Here is an 18722-nt window from a genome sequence, read left to right on the forward strand (position 1 = left end):
TCTCCTGAACAGAGAAATCTGAGATCAAAAACTGATATAGTAAATATGCCATAGACCTAATTCACTGGAGTTCTAAATCAACTCATGTCTGTATTGTTATGTGACATAGTAAATGTCTTCTTGTTTAAGCCATTTCTAGTTATACATGAATTTTCCATAGACCAACTTCTGTACTTTTTAATACCTTATTTCCCCCTCATTACCCACACAATTCTGGTGCCATATGTCTAGACATATTCCTATATAGTATGACCTCTGACCCTATACTTTCCTGTCACTATGCCAAGTCAGTCAGTATGGTGAATTTTTCATTTAGTATTATGCCTAAAAGCTTACTGTAATGGTTAGCAATGACTTAGCTCAACATAAAAGTGATCCAGAATGACATAATATCTCTCTTGATTTCATCTAAAGATAGCCCTAATTCAACTTCTTCGTGGCTGGATCCCAAAGATATTAATGACTATCCAACATTGTCTCATCTGAGGGGAAGTATAATAACCAAGGAAAAATAAGTGTGTAAAGAGATAGTCTTAATCAATTGCAATTAACTTTTTAAATGAATTTTATAAAAATATGTGACCATGTGAAAACATCTTTTCCAGGACCTCAAGAATGGACTGAATAAGTGAGGGACTTTGAAATTAAGTTTCATGAGCTTTATGGGAAATCTACTTCAAGTTACCATTTATTTATTAACTTACTTGACAATTATTTTCTGAATCTGAATTGATGGCCAGAATTTTAAAAACTTACAAACACTTCTTACCCAATGGACTAATTATAAAAACAGACAGACAAATGAAGAAAGAAACAGTAATCAAGAGTTCTGTAATCAGAAGGTCAATAATTAAGCAGAACCTACCCTCTATACATCAGATAAAGATTCTAGTCACTAGAGTTTAAAAGTCATAGATTTAAATTGTGACAATGAAAATCTGTTCTTTTCCCTTAGGACTACATTTATTGTGCAAGTACTGTGTTCCAAGAACTGCATTTAGTCTTTATGCTTTTTATTTAAATTGTGTGCTATTTAAATTTGTGGTGTATATAGTCTCAAATTTGTTTTGAGAAGTTAATTGGTGACTGTGGCAGGTACTGCTGTGTTCTGGTCCAAAAGGAGTTTCTCTTTCTCTCTCTCTCTCTCTCTCCCCCTCACCTCCCCCATGCCCACCCCACATAAAAGAAACAGAAAAAACTCTGACTTTTTTTTAGTTTTCAGATTGCTAAATGTTCAGGGAAATTGAGCCCTGTCCCACAAGATGAGTCATGCCCTTTACGGGTTCAGAGTACTTAACGGGTTCAGAGTAATCCTCTTTGTTTTTGTTAGTGATTGGTTTAGGGCTGGTCATATTCTGGCCATTGGGTCCAGTTCTGGCTCATTTAAGAGGAAATGCTGAGGGTTATGAGAAAGAGGAGCCACTGTGAGAAGTCACCCTTTCTTCCTGCCTTCGAGACTTAGAAAGGTGACAACCAACTTCTAGTTGTGAAAGGAAAGTATAGTGGAAGCAGAAGACCTGGCTCAAATCTCTGAGTTAACCAATTCTGCCCATCTACCTCTGTACATTCTGTAACATGCCACTTCTGGTTTGACGTTTCTAATCCTTACAGCAGAAAATATTCTAACAGAAACAGTGATGCATAAAATAAAAGTCATATGAACACACACACATATTATGTTTTTTTCTTATTACAAAAGTAATATATGTTCATTGTGGGAATTTGGAATTATAGGAGTTCACAAGGAAGGAAATTTAAAAATTCAGCCAGAGATAACTATATTAATACTTTTTGCATGCATTTATTTATTGTTCCTGTGCATGCAATTTATACATTATGGACCTTTTACAATTAGACTGTTTTAAACTTGATTTTTGCTCAATAATCATAAAAATGAGAATATTAAATTCAACTTTATTTTTTTCTTATTTCTTTTATTCATATGGACACAATTTATAGTAATTAGAAAAGTCCATAGTAATTAGTAAAATAGATGAAATTCTAAAAATATTTTAACTGCCTAAAAATATTATCTCTTTATGATGACCACATAAGTTCTGAGATGAGGTCACTCTAAAAAAATTTCTAACCCATGTATACTGATTTATGTTCCTTCTTGGAGAATATTTATAGTACCTCTTCCAGAGTATTTATAAATTTTTTGTTTTTAATTTTTTCAAAGCACACAATATTTTTATTCTCTCAACAGCCAGAGCTACTATATCTCAGTTCCATTTTTAGCTACTATATCTCTGTTTAATAGGCTGAACTTTAACTAATGTAGATTTTGTTCAATTCATTGTCATTAGTTTATGCTGCTTCTTCGCTAAACGGAGTTGACAAAAGAATTCAATTTTCAACTAGTTTTATAAGCTAAATAAAAAAGAAACACCAAGGTAGAATCTTAATTATCTGATGTATTGGATTCAGTCTGTAGTACATTTCCTTTTTTCTTTTTTCCTTTTTAAACAAGAAATCTTCATTTTTTATTATAATTGGAAATAGAATAAGTGATAATAATGTCAAATATGAAAAACTATTGGTGGAAGGGTGTAATTTAAAAGCCATATTTACCTCTGGGCTATGAATTTTAACTTAAATCCATCTCCATATTATAATTTATGGACTACAATACTCAATAGAATATTTATTTCTGTGAAGTTTTTAATGACATATTGAATCTTAAAAGAGTTTGTCAGTTTGAAAAGAATAATTACGCATATTGAGTCAATCCAGTTTCAATATTAACATTATTATACATATATATAAACAAATGAATGCATTCTGATAGTTTTATTATAATAAACTTTCTTATAAATATGCTAATCAAGCAATAATTCTTAACCTTTTTTTGTGATATGGGCCTAGAGTATCCCTCTCAGGATTATGTTATTTTTAAAAATTTTTATTGCTTTTAATTTTTCTTTTAAAGATGTGGGGTGCAATTCAGGGTTAGGTATACAAATGATCATTATACAGGTAAAGTTTGGGCTTGACTTTCGTCCCCACTTCACCTGGTTTGAGACCAGGTACCCTTATTGATGAAGTGTTCCCTGCTCCCCTGGCAGTTTCCCACTACTGCCAATCCCTTTCTTATAGTATTATGATAATTGTTCAGGGTCTACTTATGAGTGAGAACATGTGGTACTCAATTCTTTGTTTCTGTGATAGATCACTGAGTATTATAGATTCTAAACCCATCTAAGTTGCTGCAAAGTTCATAATTTTGTCCTTCTAGGATTTTTCTTTTTTTGAGTTGGAGTCTCACTCTGTCACCCAGCCTCCACCTGCTGGGGCTCCAGCGATCCTTCCGCCTCAGCCTTCCAAGTAGCTGGAATTACAGGCGTGCGCTACCACGCCCGGCTAATTTTTTGATTTATTGTAGAGATGAGGTCTCACCAAGTTTCCTAGGTGGGTCTCGAACCCGTGGGCTCAGGCAATCCACTCACCTCAGCCTCCCAAGGCGCGGGATTACAGGCTGAGCCACCGAGCCCGGTTTAGGATTATGTTTTAAATGCATAAAATAAAACAAATAGTATTAAAGCAAAAACAATTACATTGAAATACAGTTTTGTGCGTGAACCATAGGTTAAAAACTCTGCTTCTAGATTTTAAATAGCCCTTCACTTAATGTATAAAAAAATACCTCAGGAAATACCCAAATAGAATATAATTTTTTAATCTATAAGAACAAAGCAGAGATATATTCAGTAAACACATACATAATAAAGCCCTTAGACTGTATTTTTGTGTTGTTTTTGTCTTTAAATCTGGAAGTAATAATTATCATCAGTTTAAGAATAAGTATATGATAGAGACTTGGAGAAGGTTGGTTTTGTTGTGACTTATCTGCATCCCTGTGCCATTTAACAAAACCAAAAAATCTTAGAATGAGACAAAACCAAAAAATCTTAGAATGAATCTTAGAATGCCAACTTTGAGCATTTTAGCACGTTGCAAATGTTTAGCCTTGCCCAATTCAATTGTAGAGTTGAGCCATGGACTGGTCAATTAAAGCAATGAATTAGTAAGAAAGATGATATGGCTGGGCACAGTGGCTCATGCCTATAAATCCCAGCACTTTGGGAGGTGCAAGTGAGAGGATTGCCTGAGCGCATGTGTTCAAGACCAGCCTGGGTGCATGGCAAGATCTGCTCTCTACAATAAATAAAAAAAATTGGCTGGGCATGGTGGCATGTGCCTGTAGTTCCAGCTACTTGGAAGGCTGAGGCAGAAGGATTGCCTGAGCCCAGCAGGTCATGACTGCGGTGGTCTTGAGCTTGCCACTGCACATCAGCCTGGGCTACAGAGTGAGATTCCAACTCAAAAAAAAAAGAAGAAGATATAAATGAAAGAGAGTACGAAAAAGGAGTTCAGTGGAGATAGAATTAGAAAATAAGTTAGGATGTAAAAAAAACCAACATCACAACACTGCAAAACTAAAAGTATGAGAGGAGAAAAACAAGAAAAGGAAGGACTGAATTTCTGGAATATTTAGAAATTACATTTCGTTTTTTATGTAACACTGCATAGCTCATATGAACGTAATGGAATCTTACCTATTTAAAAATGCTAAATAATGATTGAATTTCTTTTAAGTCCTTTTAAGTCCCTTATGTTTTTCTCATTAAATGGTTGTTATACTCCCATTATTTCATTCTCTTTCATTTTTCATGAAAGGGGTAGACACAGGCCTGAATTAAATAAAAGAGGTGTTGTGTAGACATATTTTGGAAACAAGACTATTTAATGTGAATATCAGTGGTGCTAAATTGGCATTTACCAAGAGGTTTTCTTTTTCTTCCCCCTCTCTCAATTCTCTGCTGTCTTCTTTGACCTGTACAGACTGAAACTGTTTAGTTTTCTTTCTAGAGTTCATTTTATGTACCAGACATCATGTTGCTTGTGCATATGCTTGATTTTTTTGTATTGATTTTTCTCAGTGATTTACGGATTATGAATTTAGTAAGATCAAAAGAGAGACAAAAGATCCTATCCATGTTATTAAAATAGAGGGTATATTATGCATAAAGAATAATCAATGTAAGTATTTTCTTAATTTCACTTAAAAACACTGCATTTATGGTAGTTAAAACCTCTCTAACTCCATAGAACATACAGCCTAGAAGAATGTTCCAAAATCTGTTCAAACCATCGCTCTCACCTATACAATGTAAGTGGAGAACTACTCATCATCTTGTCAGTGGAATGAATAGTGGGGTTGGTTGCTGAGCTTTGAATGTCAGAATGCTTTTGAAGTCAAAGAGAAAATTACATCCAATTTTTTTTTTTAACCATAGGAGGCAAAAACGATCTTAAGGGCAGGGGACATATTGTCTATGTGTTCTATGTATTTGTATAGCATAAGATTGTTAACTGCTGCCAAGTCCTGTTTAAAGAAAAACTCCCCAAAGCATGCTGAGGTTTGGACTGTATTGTGACTTCTCAGCCTTAGTTTTTGTCGTCTTTTTGCATTAGGCTGTGACTATTTTAAATACTTATGTATTTGTTATATAAGAAGAAAGTGATAGGAAACCCACATAATTGTTTTGCAATGTCAGGGTAAAGATTAATTCAGAAGCTTATGATTAAGAGAAAATATTTCAGTATTTTTCCTGAAGTTTTTTCCCCTTGTAATTGAGGCTCTGAAAATGTGGCTAAAATAATAAGGAAGATAACTTAAGGTTAAATCCTGCTTGGTTTATATGTAAATATGCCACAACCTTTGTGCTTATCATTCCCTAATGGAGAAATTCATTACCTTGCCCTTCTTTATATGACTTCCTATGTAGTCTGTCAATTACAGAGAGAAATAGCCATATATGAGTGGATCAAAGCATGGGTTTAAAAGAGCAAAGAGAAAGAAGAAGTGATTTACTGGGTCTGACACCCTGTTTAACATTTCAGGATCAAACCAATACCAAATTCCTAGGACATAGTAGGGAGTCCAGCAGACTGTGAATGAAGTGGCAAATGCCACTGTCATCTTGAGGGTCCTCAGCCGTGCTCTTGGTACATTGCTCTTGGATTGATTCAGTTGTAGTTCTATTAGGTAGAGAAAAAGAGTAAGTGTTTAAAGATCAGTTTTCTCACAAAAGCAAAATGACCAAAAGGAACAGAGCATCACTATTTCAACCTAATGAATGGGGAATATTTTATTATTAAAAATTCCAATATTTTTAATACTCATAATTTGTTTGAAAGGCATGTTTTTATACTAAGTTTTTACTATGTCACATAACAAATTGAAAAGAGTAAAAACAATGCTCTTAATACTAAAATTCCACCAAACTAATCTGGATTTGAAATGTGGGACATTCAGATTCTTAAAACATAAATTTAGGAGAGTTGATGAGTTTAAGCTGACTTAAAATTCTGATTGCAAAATAGAATTATATTCACTGACTATCTCTGCCACTAAGGATAGTAAGAATCATGTATGAATGAAAGTGTGTTGCCCCAAGGTATCTATTCCAACTGTGTGCTTCTTCTTGTCACATTTGATATAACTTCACATTTCATATTAATATGTCCTTTAAGGTTGATAGATTAATCTTCTTGTGAAGAGATTTATTGGAAATTAACAGAATTGCTGACTACTTACCTGAAATTTAGGGCTTAGTTCTTAAAGGTAAAAAACTGCAATTTTTGAAGTACTCAAAACTTATTCCTGTATTTTATAATCTATAACTGCTATCTTGAAATAAGAAATACTCTTCACATTTATATATAGAGAGAGGGAAACAGGTGATGCTATTTGGAAATAGTCATTTCCCAACTTTTTATTCGTTGGTCACCTAAGAGTAGAAATATGGAGATAAACATTTGCATTAAGATATTTTAATTATAAAATTAATTTTTGTTTAGAAATATTAAAATAAGTAATTAATCAAATACAGATTTGTTATGGATTTTTGATTAGACAAAACTAATTACTATTTACTACATGTCTTGCTATGGAGCTTGCTATTTCACACACTGTTTCATTCAATCCTCAATATCTGTCAACTTTAGTGACATATAAAATATAATCAATTCGAGGAAATGATTTTTTTTAAAAAAAGCATCTTGGCTTAGCACAGTGGATGAATATGAACATTTTCATATATAAATGTAAAGACATTCACAACATGCTAGTTTACTGTTCTGGCTTTTCTGTTAGACTGTAGACTCTATGCAAGCAAGATACTTATCAGGCTTGTCTTAATCCCTATGGTATTCTCACCTAGCACAGTTTTCAGCAATATTGAGTACATATTGCTGAATTGTAATAATTGTAATAAATACAAAATTAAATAAATAAATGTGTTAGTAATATTTAACTGGAACTCTTTGTCTCTGCCTTTTTGTTTTTCTGCTTCAGTTCTGCTCATATTTCTTCAGATTAACTCTTATTTTGGATTTATCACTTATTCTCTCTGTGTCCTTCCTAGATATCTGTTACAGACCTGAATCTCTCTGAGATAAGATTTTGGAGGCAACTTGTTTTTGCAGTATACTTTCTGGGAAATAACAAATATCATTTTCTGCTAGCAAGTAGAAACTGCCCAAGTACTTATTTTAGAGCATCACCATGATTATTTCTTTTCGAAAACATTTACTGAAAATGTTTATGCCATAATAATTAAGATGATTTCCTCTTAAGTTGTACTAGATATTAACCTATGCACTGTCATTGATAACATGTCTTTTGGATGTCATGCCATGTCATGCTTACTTCACAAATTCATAAATTTTAGTTTTGGCAAATGCAACAAATTACTGAGGCAGCAAAAGGCAAAACGACATCTGTGCGGTTTTGGATGAAATGATCAACTGCATATTCAATAATATTTTATGCACCAATACACACACAAATGTGCATAGTTTATATTGTGTAGATACAGGGGATTTGAGTATAAAACAAAACAGCTTAACTTTAACAAGTTTGTTGGCTAGCATTTTACAGGTTGTACTTTGCTATATTCTAGATATCACGTTTGGTATATTGTTGTTATGACTTAGTAGGAACAGTTTGCCAATGCTTGTCCTGGGTTTTTTTTTTTTTTTTGAGTTGGAGTCTCACTCTGTCACCCAGACTGGAGTGCAGTGGCCGCTCCCGGCCACCGCAGCCTCAACCTGCTGGGCTCCGGTGATCCTTCCGCCTCAGCCTTCCAAGTAGCTGGAACTCCAGGCGTGCGCTACCATGACCGGCTTATTTTTTGATTGATTGTAGAGATGAGGTCTCGCCAAGTTGCCCAGGCAGGTCTCGAACCCTCGGGCTCAGGCAATCCACTCACCTCAGCCTCCCAAAGGCGCGGGATTACAGGCTGAGCCACCGAGCCCGGCCTGTCCTGGGTTTTAATGGAGCAATGGAAATCTTTCTTCCTTAGTTCCATGGTGCAATTGTTGAGTATCAGGAGTTAATAAATGACCTCATCTGTAAGTTGAGGATGACAAAGCTATAATAAAAACATTCCCTTGTGGGGTGATATTAACACTGTGAATATTAAATGAGCTTATATAGGTATGTAAACTGCTTAGAACAGTATCTGACATGTAGTAAGTGCCACACTGTTTTCAGTGTTGCTGTTTTAAAAACTGCCCACAATTAACACTAAACCTATGGGATACATACTGTGGGGGTCCTTCCGAAGGACCTGTGTCAGGGTAAAGATGATTTTTGCATTGCAGATCAGCATGATAAGAAGAGGGATGATGAAGAGGCAGCTGAAGGTGAAAAAATTATAAAAGGCTTGTTGCCACCATTGTGGGAAACTGCAGTGTGTTACACATTGAGAGAAAACTTCTGTCTCTCCCGAGCTGTCTGCTAGATGAATCATCCTGAAGATGTATAACTGTGTGAGAAAATGAAAAAGTCATGTTACTTTTTTTTTTTTTCCCAAACACTATTTGAAAGTTTCCTCTCTGGTATTCTGCTAAGTCTCCTAACACCTTTTTGCCTAAAGCAATTCCTAAGCTCCTTGGTATATTCTTGGTATATTCTTTTATGAAAGGTTATAAGTGGATGTTCACTTCGTATATCTTTGGCAAAGTATGAGATCTTCGATTTTTTTAGAAATTATTTCAACTTTGCGAAATGATCGTAACTCAAGGACTTAAACCTTTTAGTGTTTTCAATTTCAGGAACAGTTGTGCTGAGTAAACTTATTGTAAGTGATTCTGTCCATAGGTATCTCTGCAGTGCTTAAAATTGTGTTTGGCACTTAGAGTGTACCCCCAAAATACAGATTTAAATTTTATTTTGGTGACAGAAACCCTGTTAAAATGACATTCTTAAAAAATGATTAAAACACATAAGTAGAGAGTTCACCAAAAAGATATAAAAGTGGCCCTTAAACAAATGAAAAGATGTTTAACTTGGCTCATGATAAAAGAAATGTCAATTCATGCTACACTGTACATTAATTGATAGTGTCATTTTTCACTATCAGGACTGGCAAAAATTAAAAAGTTCAGGAGCAACACACTCTGTTGGCAAGTCTGTGGGGAAACTTGCACTCTCATACATAGCTATTGGGAATCCAGATTGGGACACCCCTTGTAGAGTGGAATTTGACACCTAGTATAACTACATATGCATTTACCTTTGACACAGCAATCTCACATTGAAGAACCTACCCTCAATATACACTCATACTTACCTTAAATAAAAATACATATGCACAAGATTATTCATTAATGCATCATTTGTTATTTAGAAACATTGACATTTATCTAAATTCTAATTCATAGACTCGCACTTGAATGAACTGTAGTGTTCCAACAATAAAGTGCTATACGAATGTAAAAAAGATGTGAGGAAATATCCATGTACGTGCATATATGTTTGTGTGTGTGTGTGTGTGTGTGTGTGTGTGTGCGCGCATTTATTTTCTGTTTGTGGAGAGAGCCTAGAAACAATGACCTCAGCCGGGCTCGGTGGCTCAGCCTGTAATCCCGTGCCTTTGGAAGGCTGAGGTGAGTGGACTGCTTGAGCCCGCGGGTTCGAGACCTGCCTGGGCAACTTGGCGAGACCTCATCTCTACAATAAATAAAAAATTAGCTGGGCGTGGTAGCGCATGCCTGTAATTCCAGCTATTCAGAAGGCTGAGGCAGAAAGATCACCAGAGCCCAGCAGGTCGAGGCTGCGGTGGCCAGGAGCAACCACTGCACTCCAGTCTGGGCGACAGAGTGAAACTCCAACTCAAAAAAAAAAAAAAAAAAAAAAAGAAACAATGACCTCTTATTAGCAATGAGCACATTTAACATCCTAGCCCCCAGATCTTGATTTCTAAATACCATTCTCTAACAAAAGGAACCAGAGGTCACTGGAAAAGTAAGTGATTCCAAGGCCGAGGCGGACAAAGTATGATATGTGCTTGACAGCTTGTTGAGCCAAAAAGTCAGAATGTACTCAAAGAATGATGGAGAATGTCAGAAAATCCCAACTTTCCAAATCTGGGGCAGTGTTAGCATCAAATAAAAACAAAAGTACAAAAAAAAACCTGATCAAAAAGAATAATAAATGATTGAATAAAGAATCCATAAGTGCATACAGATATAAATTACAAAACAACAACAGCAACAACAAAACAGTAAGGAAATCTCTTCCTTACTGTAGAATATCAATTAATAAATATAAAAGGAATAATGCAATTAGTGATTAACATTTGGTAATTACTATAATAAGTGATTTAAGGCAAGTGTCATCAAAGATAGTAAAATACTGGGTAAAAAAATTCGAGAATAGGTTATTTACAAAATCTCCAAGTATCAACCTGTAGCAACTGATTCATTATAAAGAGTAAAATAATAGCTTTACAATAGAGAAATAGCAAAATAATTAAGTTAACATTGCCAGTAATAGGATTAATTGACAGTGTCTGCCTCTTTATGTAATGCATTGAGAACTCAGCATCACTTCTTTGGTATTTCTGCTTAAAGTGTATGATCTGAGTCTAACCTTGAGAAAATATCAGACAAACCCGAATTTGGAGGCAATGTACAAAATGATTGGCCTACAATCTTCAAAAATGTCAATATCACAAAACACAAAAACTAGAGACAGTTCCACTGAAAGGACACTAAAGAGGCGTGTAACCAATTCACCACAAAATCTTGGGTTTCCTTTGTTAAAAGGACACATATTTACTGGGACAACTGGTAGTGTCTGGATAGAGTTTATAAATTAAGTAATATTACTGTATCAATTATAATTTTCTGATTTTGCTACTCATACTAAAGCTATGTGTGAGAAGTCTTATATACATATTAAAGAATTGAGGCATAAAAAGAAACGTCTACAACTTTTTTTTGAGTTGGAGACTCACTCTGTTGCCCAGGCTGGAGTGCAGTGGCATGTTCACGGCCACCTCAGCCTCAACATGCTAAGCTCAGGTGAACCTTTCACCTCAGCCTTCCAAGTAACTGGGACTACAGGCACACGCCACCACGCCAGGCTAATTTTTTTTTTTTTTTGATTTATTGAAGAGATGAGGTCTCGCCTTGTTGCCTAGGTTGGTCTCGAACCTGTGGGCTCAGGTAATCCTCTCACCTCAGCCTCTCGAAGTGCTGGGATTACAGGTGTGAGCCACCACACCTTTTAAATGATTAAGCTACTTTTAAATGATTAAGACAATGTATACAAAATGGAATAAAATAAATAAGCAAATGTAGTAAAATGTAATATTTGAAAAAATTCTGGGTGAAAAGCATCCAATAAATCTTTATGTGATTCTTGCAATCTTTCTCTGAATGTAATATATACATATTTATATACACACGATATACATATGTATATACACACATACACAGAGAGAGAGAGAGATACCTTTATTCTACAGCCTTTAAAAGGACAAATTGAACCAACAATTAAGAAAATATTGTAAGTAGTTTTCAAAAATAAATTCTGGCAGACATTTATTCATTCTTTTTAATTCATCAACCACACTTCTTGCCTGGTCATTTCTGAGCTTTTCCACTGAGAAGTTTCATTTTATTGTGAAATATTAAAATGAAAAGATAAGGGAGCTCAAGAATTTTAAAATTGATAGCAAGTAAATTCAAGCAAAAATGCTACAAGATTTTTAAAATTTTAAGCAAATGAGTGATTGTATTATTTTTTATCTTTATTTTAGATCTGGGGGTACACATGCATGTTCATTACATAGACATATTGTGTAGTGATGGGGATTAGGTCTTAGGAAGTGGCCCATTCCCCAGTCAGTGAACATTGTACACTGATTAATTTCTGAACCTTATTCCCCCTCCTACTTCCTCCCTTGTTGATGTCCCTAATGTCTATTATTTCCATCTTTGTGACCATTTAACTCCCACACATGAGCGAGATCATGTGGTTCTTGGTTTTCTGTTTCAGAATACGTTCATTTAGGTTGATGATTCCATGTTACTTCGCATGACATGATTTCATTCTTTTTATGGCTGAGTAGTATTCCATGGTATATCTATAAATCATTTTCTTTATCTAGTCAATTGTTGGTGGACAGTTAGGTTGGTTCCATGTTTTTTTGCTAATGTGAATAGTGTTGCAATGAACATACAAGTACAGGAATCTTTTTTATGCATTGATTTCTTTTTCTTTGGGTAGCTCCCTGGTAGTGTATTTTTTTAAAGTTTTTGATTGAATTGAGAAATGATTAATAAATGGGTTTTTTATGCTGCCCACCAAAACTGGACTGAATAAAAAATGTGGTACATATACATGATAGAATATTACACAATCATAAAGAAGGACAAACATATGGACTTTGCAGCAACTTGGATGGATTATGAGTCTACAATACTCAGTGATCGTAGAAACAAAAAAGTGAGTACCACATGTTCGTACTCATAAGCGGACCCTGAACATTTACCATAATACCACAAGAAAGGGATTGGCAGTAGTAGAATACTGCCAAGGTGGGGGTGTGGGGAACACAACATGAATAAGGGTACCTGATCTCAAATCAGGCAAAGTGGAGACCAAAGGGAGGCCCAAACTTTACCTGTACGATGACCACTTGTATACCTAACTGTGAGTTGTACTCCATATCTTTAAAAGAAAAAGAAAGAAAGAAAGAGACAGGGGTTTTAAAACTCTACAAATAAATATCTTTAATATTTTTAAAAGGCATACTCCATTTCAACTCCTATCATCTCAAAAAGGAAAGAAATCCCAGCCCTGTTAAATAAATTCAAAAGTTGATTTTTAGATCTTGATTTCGTCTTCAAAGGGAAAAAAGAATTTTTTAATTAATCCACTAGATGGCGTTTAATAATCTTATCACTGATCTTAAGAAACCCAAACAAGTGCATGTGACTAATTTTATCTTATGATTCAGATGGCTTTTTTATATTACAAAGTAAACCTTTCAGCTTTCTGTAATTCTTGCAACCTGATTTTACTTAAAGTTCGCTTTTGAATTAGCTCTAACAGATGTGAGTTAAAGTCTTGAATTGAAGGGTTACTTCACATTGATCCTGAGAAACCTATTTCTTTAAACTTTTTTTTGAGTTGGGGTCTCACTCTGTAGCCCAGACTGGAGTGCAGTGGCCGCTCCCGGCCACCGCAGCCTCGACCTGCCGGGCTGAGGCAATCCTTCCGCCTCAGCCTTCCAGGTAGCTGGAACTACAGGGGCGCGCTACCACGCCCGGCTAATTTTTTTTTTTTTTGATTTATTGTAGAGATGAGGTCTTGCCAAGTTGCCTAGGCGGGTCTGAACCGACGGGCTCTGGCAATCCATTCACGTCAGCCTCGCAAAGGCGCGGGATTACAGGTTGAGCCACCGAGCCCAGCTCTTTAAACTTTTGATTGCTAACCTCTGTATCTCTCCAATTGAATTTGGAACCAGGTGACCCGAGTTTTACTTTCTGCTCTGCACTGAACCACATTTTCACTTTAGTATTCCATATTTGTAAACAATAATGATGAAACATCACTTAACAGTGACTTTGAAACATATTATGATACTTTAATTAATGGTTACCGTCTTTATTAAATAAGTGATTGTATTTTAAAGCAACTCTTCGGTAACAATAACTAAGTTATTTTATATAAGTGCTCTCTGTCATAAAAGTTGAGCCAGATAGCTCTTTCTAATAGAGAATTTAATATTTGTTCATGGAGATATAAAATGTAACACCTGTAACACAAGTTGGGCTGATAAATTTTTAAAAAGAGGTATAGCAAAGGATGCAAATTCAGAATATTACTTGCCTGTACATTAATTTGCTCTAGTCTTGGTTCAGTTTATTTTATGCTCCAAGGCCATGTTCATTCAAATGATTAATATAAGGATCCATTTTACTTTCAGTGGTTCCTTTGACCTTGTATTACATTTCTTTAATTTCTGTATGTTTCTCCCCTCATATCCCTGGTGCCAGCTCATATCAGTGTTGACTTTATTTTTCCATAAACATGAATATTCTGTTTTCCTTCTTCCCAGTCCATTGCAGATGCCCATTCCTTCTTAGAATATTTTCTTTAACCCTCAACTTCTTCACACTAACTACACCACTACCTCATCTTTTCTGAAGGTAATTAACACATTCACAATCTTCAAATTCTTCACTTTCCTAATGCTGAGAGTGGTGAAAATTAAAAAAAAAAAAATTCTGAAACCGGTTGCCATAATCTTCCGTGGTATATAATTTCTAAAATGTCACCTTTTTCACAATACAGCTGTAAGTTGCAGACATATCCAGTATTTGCCTCGGATACCACTCTGACTAGCATTCTGTACTTTGTATTTTTATTCAGATTATAAACAGAATATATATTATATATTATATACATATATTTATTTGCATTGTATCATTACATCAATAATAAGTTCACCGGATTCACCTTCAACCTCAGAAGTCTCTTAGCAAATATTTCTTCGTTTTCCATAATTATGGTAAATTATTTTATTTATTTATTTATTTTTGAGTCAGAGTCTTACTGTCACCCAAGCTGGAGTGCAATGGCACTCTCATGGCCACCGCAGCCTCAACCTATTGGGCTCAGGCGATCCTTCTGCCTCAGCCTTCCAAGTAGCTAGAACCACAGGCATGTGCCACCACACCCAGCTGATTTTTTAATTTATTGTAGAGACGAGATCTCGCCATGTTGTTCAGGCTGGTCTTGAACCCCTGAGCTGAGGCAATTCTCTTGCCTCCACCTCCCCAAGTGCTGGGATTATAGGCATGAGCCACCGTGCCCGGACGGTAAATTATTTTTAACATTAAAATAGGAATGCCCTGAAATATCAAAATACAAGTATACAACACAGATTGCAACAAAACAATGACCAACTTGCAATTTTTACCAATGATGTAAATAAATAACAACATTGTGCAGTCAATATCAGATAATTATCTCAATTAACTTTCTCTCTCCTTGCCTCACTATTCATTTTCAAGCACAATGTAATAGCACATACATATAACAATGTTGCAGCATTCAGAAACTGAATTTACAAAGACATAAATTCACATCAGCAGCAACCAGGAACAGAATTTGGAATGACGTACATTCATACCAGCAATTGCGAACGAGTTAAGATGGTGCACTTCATCTACCTCTGGGGGCTATCATGACAATTAAAAGACTTAATACATGCAAGCATCTGGAATAGTGCCTGGCACACAGCACTATATTAACCTTAACCATTATTATAATAAAAAATACAGGCATAAAGCTTTTATATGTAGCCATATATATTTATTTACATATTTATGAATGCATAGTACTTATTCTTTTCCTGATGTCTTTTGACCACCTACTCTCACAATCAGCTTTTCCTTCATTTTCCTTCCCAAGCCTCCTACAGAAAAAAAAAGGAAATAGCCAATATTGTATTGCGTAGCATGGTATAGTAACTAAACGCTCTAGCTATGGATTTGACAGGATATACTAGCATTTTTACTTATTAAACAGTAATCTTTGGTGTGTTATATTATAGTGTAGGCTTAGTTTCTTCTTGTGTAGAATAAAACATAATTGTGTATAATTTTTAGGATTGCTGGGAGCATTACATGAAATGTTGTATCTAAAAGCTTTTATTATAATCCCTGGCACATATTTATGTCCTCAACTATTATTTATTATCACCATTATTGTTATTATTTCTGCTACCAGCACGCTACTATGTTCTAGCACAATATTTGGCATCCTGTACATGTATAATAAGTATTTATTGAATTTAAACTGCTTGCCAAGCTCAGCAGTGCGTTCTACTCTAATAAATTCTCTATGTGTCAAGGTAGACCTGCACACAACTTCAGGCTAGCCTTCGTTCCTTCCTTCCTTCCTTCCCTCCTTCTGCCTTTCTTCTTTTAGAAATGTTGGCGCTCCACATAGGATTTTTATGTGAATTATTATGCTCTGGCATATATAGTTTTCAGAGTGAGTAGGATAGTTTTGTGACCAGGGAACAGTTTGATCAAATTTACTGATCTGTCAGAATGCATGCTCTAATTCTGAAAATTTTGAATAATGTGTTTTATATACAATTTCATACTCATATTTCTGCATTTTTTCTCTCCCAACTTCAAAAACCCTATTATGAAGGAAAGAAGAAAGGAAGAGAGAAAGATGAAGAAGAAGAAAACAAACATTAACTGAATGTTTAAAATTAAAGTGTCAAGTTGTATACTAGTAGTGTATAATTTATGTAGTATATCAATTATTCTTTACAATTACCCATTTCAACTTAAGTAATTTACTCAGGGTCACAGAGCTGTCACATAGCTGGAATTCAGCTATGTTTAAATCCAATACTCATGCCATTTCTACTATCCCATTGGCTTTCCAACTTTGTTGCAAGGCGATCTGAGGTCTTAGGAATTGTGACTGGGAGTTAGTAAGTAACCAAGTGGAGGACCAGTCTTCTCTTATCCCTATTTTAACCAGAGCAGTGTCACTTATGTCTGTTTCATTTGTTGGAGCTCCACATAGGATTTTTTTGTACTGCATTTTATGTTTTTAATTTAATAGACATGAAATAATTGTACAGATTTATGGTGTACATAGTGATGCAGGCTTTAAAAAAAATTATATTACCACCAAAAAGTTTGAAAATTTCTGTGCTACACTATGCTGAAGCCTCTGAAAACACATCCTCAAACCATCACAGAGCTTAGTTTCTGAGGTTAATAATCAGGAAGGTGAAAAATCAAGGTGGTCAATTTGAAGTTTGGTCATTCGAAGTTCCAGCAAAATGTCATGGAGTCTCAGATTTCCAGGTATGAGCAGTGACAACTAGTTTGTTAGTTTTTTTTTTTTCCCAGCTGAGGTATGAATTTCTCAACTAACAGAAAATTAATATGTACACAGAAAGATGAAGTTTAAAGTTATCCTTTTAATGTAACTTAGCTGCCACAGTATGCATCTTTGCCAATGGGCTTATCCGTAGAGTTTGGAGAAGCAGGAGACACACTCACCATGTGCCACAGTCTAGAAATGAAAAGCCCTTTTGATCTCTTGTCTTCTCCATCAAATATATGTGACGTTAGTCACAGGGTTGACATCTCTTTTATTCAGAGAGATAGCAGAGAGCTATAATAAAGGAAAAACTAGAGTCCAATGGGCCAAGTGACATTGGAAATGCCAATGAAGTCCTTTAAAGCAATGCTTTTTTAACTGCAGGATGTGCCCAAAGTGAGTTGTAATCAACACTAAAAAATGAAATGGATAGAAGATAGTATTTCATGAAAGCCTTTTCTCAGTTATATATGTATGAGAAAAAGAGAGAGAAAGATAAACATGGTCTCCGTGTAGTATGGACTTCTTTGGGTTATTGTCAAAAGGTTTGAATGCCATTGCTTTCAAAGGTTTAGACCTTGGTTCTCTTATATGTAAGATGGGGATAATAACACAGCTCCTATTTACCTTTCAGAATTAACATAGGTGTCTAATGAAATTACTTATGTGAGGTATTTTGGGAAACTTTAGTAAAGTGCTTCATGAATTTAAAGTCTTGCCAAAGTAAGGATGAGTCATTTGTTTTAAGGATGAATCATTTTCTGTGGCTTAGATTCACATAAATGTTATTCTTGTAGAATAATGTATTTGGGGTCAGACTATTACATGAAATTCCTAAACAATTCAAAGTTAATCTCATGTTTTCTTTTTACCATATCAAGATAGATAAGTAATTGGCATTTTATTTTATTTATTTATTTATTTTTTTTTGAGTTGGAGTCTCACTCTGTCGTCCAGACTGGAGTGCAGTGGCCGCTCCCGGCCACCGCAGCCTCGGCCTGCTGGGCTCCAGCGATCCTTCCGCCTCAGCCTTCTGAGTAACCGGAATTACAGGCATGCGCCACCACACCCAGCTGATTTTTTGATTTATTGTAGAGATGAGGTCTCACTGCCCAGGCGGGTCTCGAACCCGCAGGCTCAGGCAATTCACTCATTACTGTGATATACTTACAAAGAATTGAATTAATGCATTGATATTTTATTTATAGCTTCTGGGTCAGAAGAGAATAAAGTTATGGGTTTGCCCTTCCACTTTTCTTTCTACTTTTGTTTGGACTTTAATCTACATCAGTGTCTCAAATTGCCAATTCCTTTTCAGACAGCTGTACTTATACAAGATCTCACATTGCCAACAGTCATGTCTTAAGGCAAATATTTTCACCTCTTCTTATAGCCTGCCTTCTCTCTTCCTTCAAACAAACAAACAAACAAACAAAACAAACAAGCAGATAGTCAGATAAACAATGACTATTTCTTTTTTTTTTTTTTTTTTTTT

General features: G+C 35.2%; 1 protein-coding gene across 2 annotated transcripts in view; it reads right to left on the reverse strand.

Annotated features, from left to right (window-relative positions):
* Positions 1 to 5292: 5292 nt before the first annotated feature.
* GNRHR (gonadotropin releasing hormone receptor) overlaps positions 5293 to 18722 on the reverse strand; it is a 16905-nt gene continuing 3475 nt past the window's right edge. Inside the window, exons 2-3 of one of the 2 annotated variants that reach the window (XM_008071148.1) lie at positions 8618 to 8837; positions 5293 to 6045 (exon numbers count right to left, since the gene is read on the reverse strand). In XM_008071148.1, the coding sequence (XP_008069339.1) occupies positions 5801 to 6045; positions 8618 to 8837 (465 nt within the window). In that variant the 3' untranslated portion in view covers positions 5293 to 5800. The remainder of the gene's footprint in view (positions 6046 to 8617; positions 8838 to 18722) is intronic. The other variant, XM_008071149.1, reaches the window with a different exon arrangement.

The sequence above is a fragment of the Carlito syrichta genome, unplaced genomic scaffold (assembly GCF_000164805.1).
Source record: "Carlito syrichta isolate Samal-C Ts95f unplaced genomic scaffold, Tarsius_syrichta-2.0.1 Scaffold314127, whole genome shotgun sequence".
NCBI classification, from domain to species: Eukaryota; Metazoa; Chordata; class Mammalia; order Primates; family Tarsiidae; genus Carlito; species Carlito syrichta.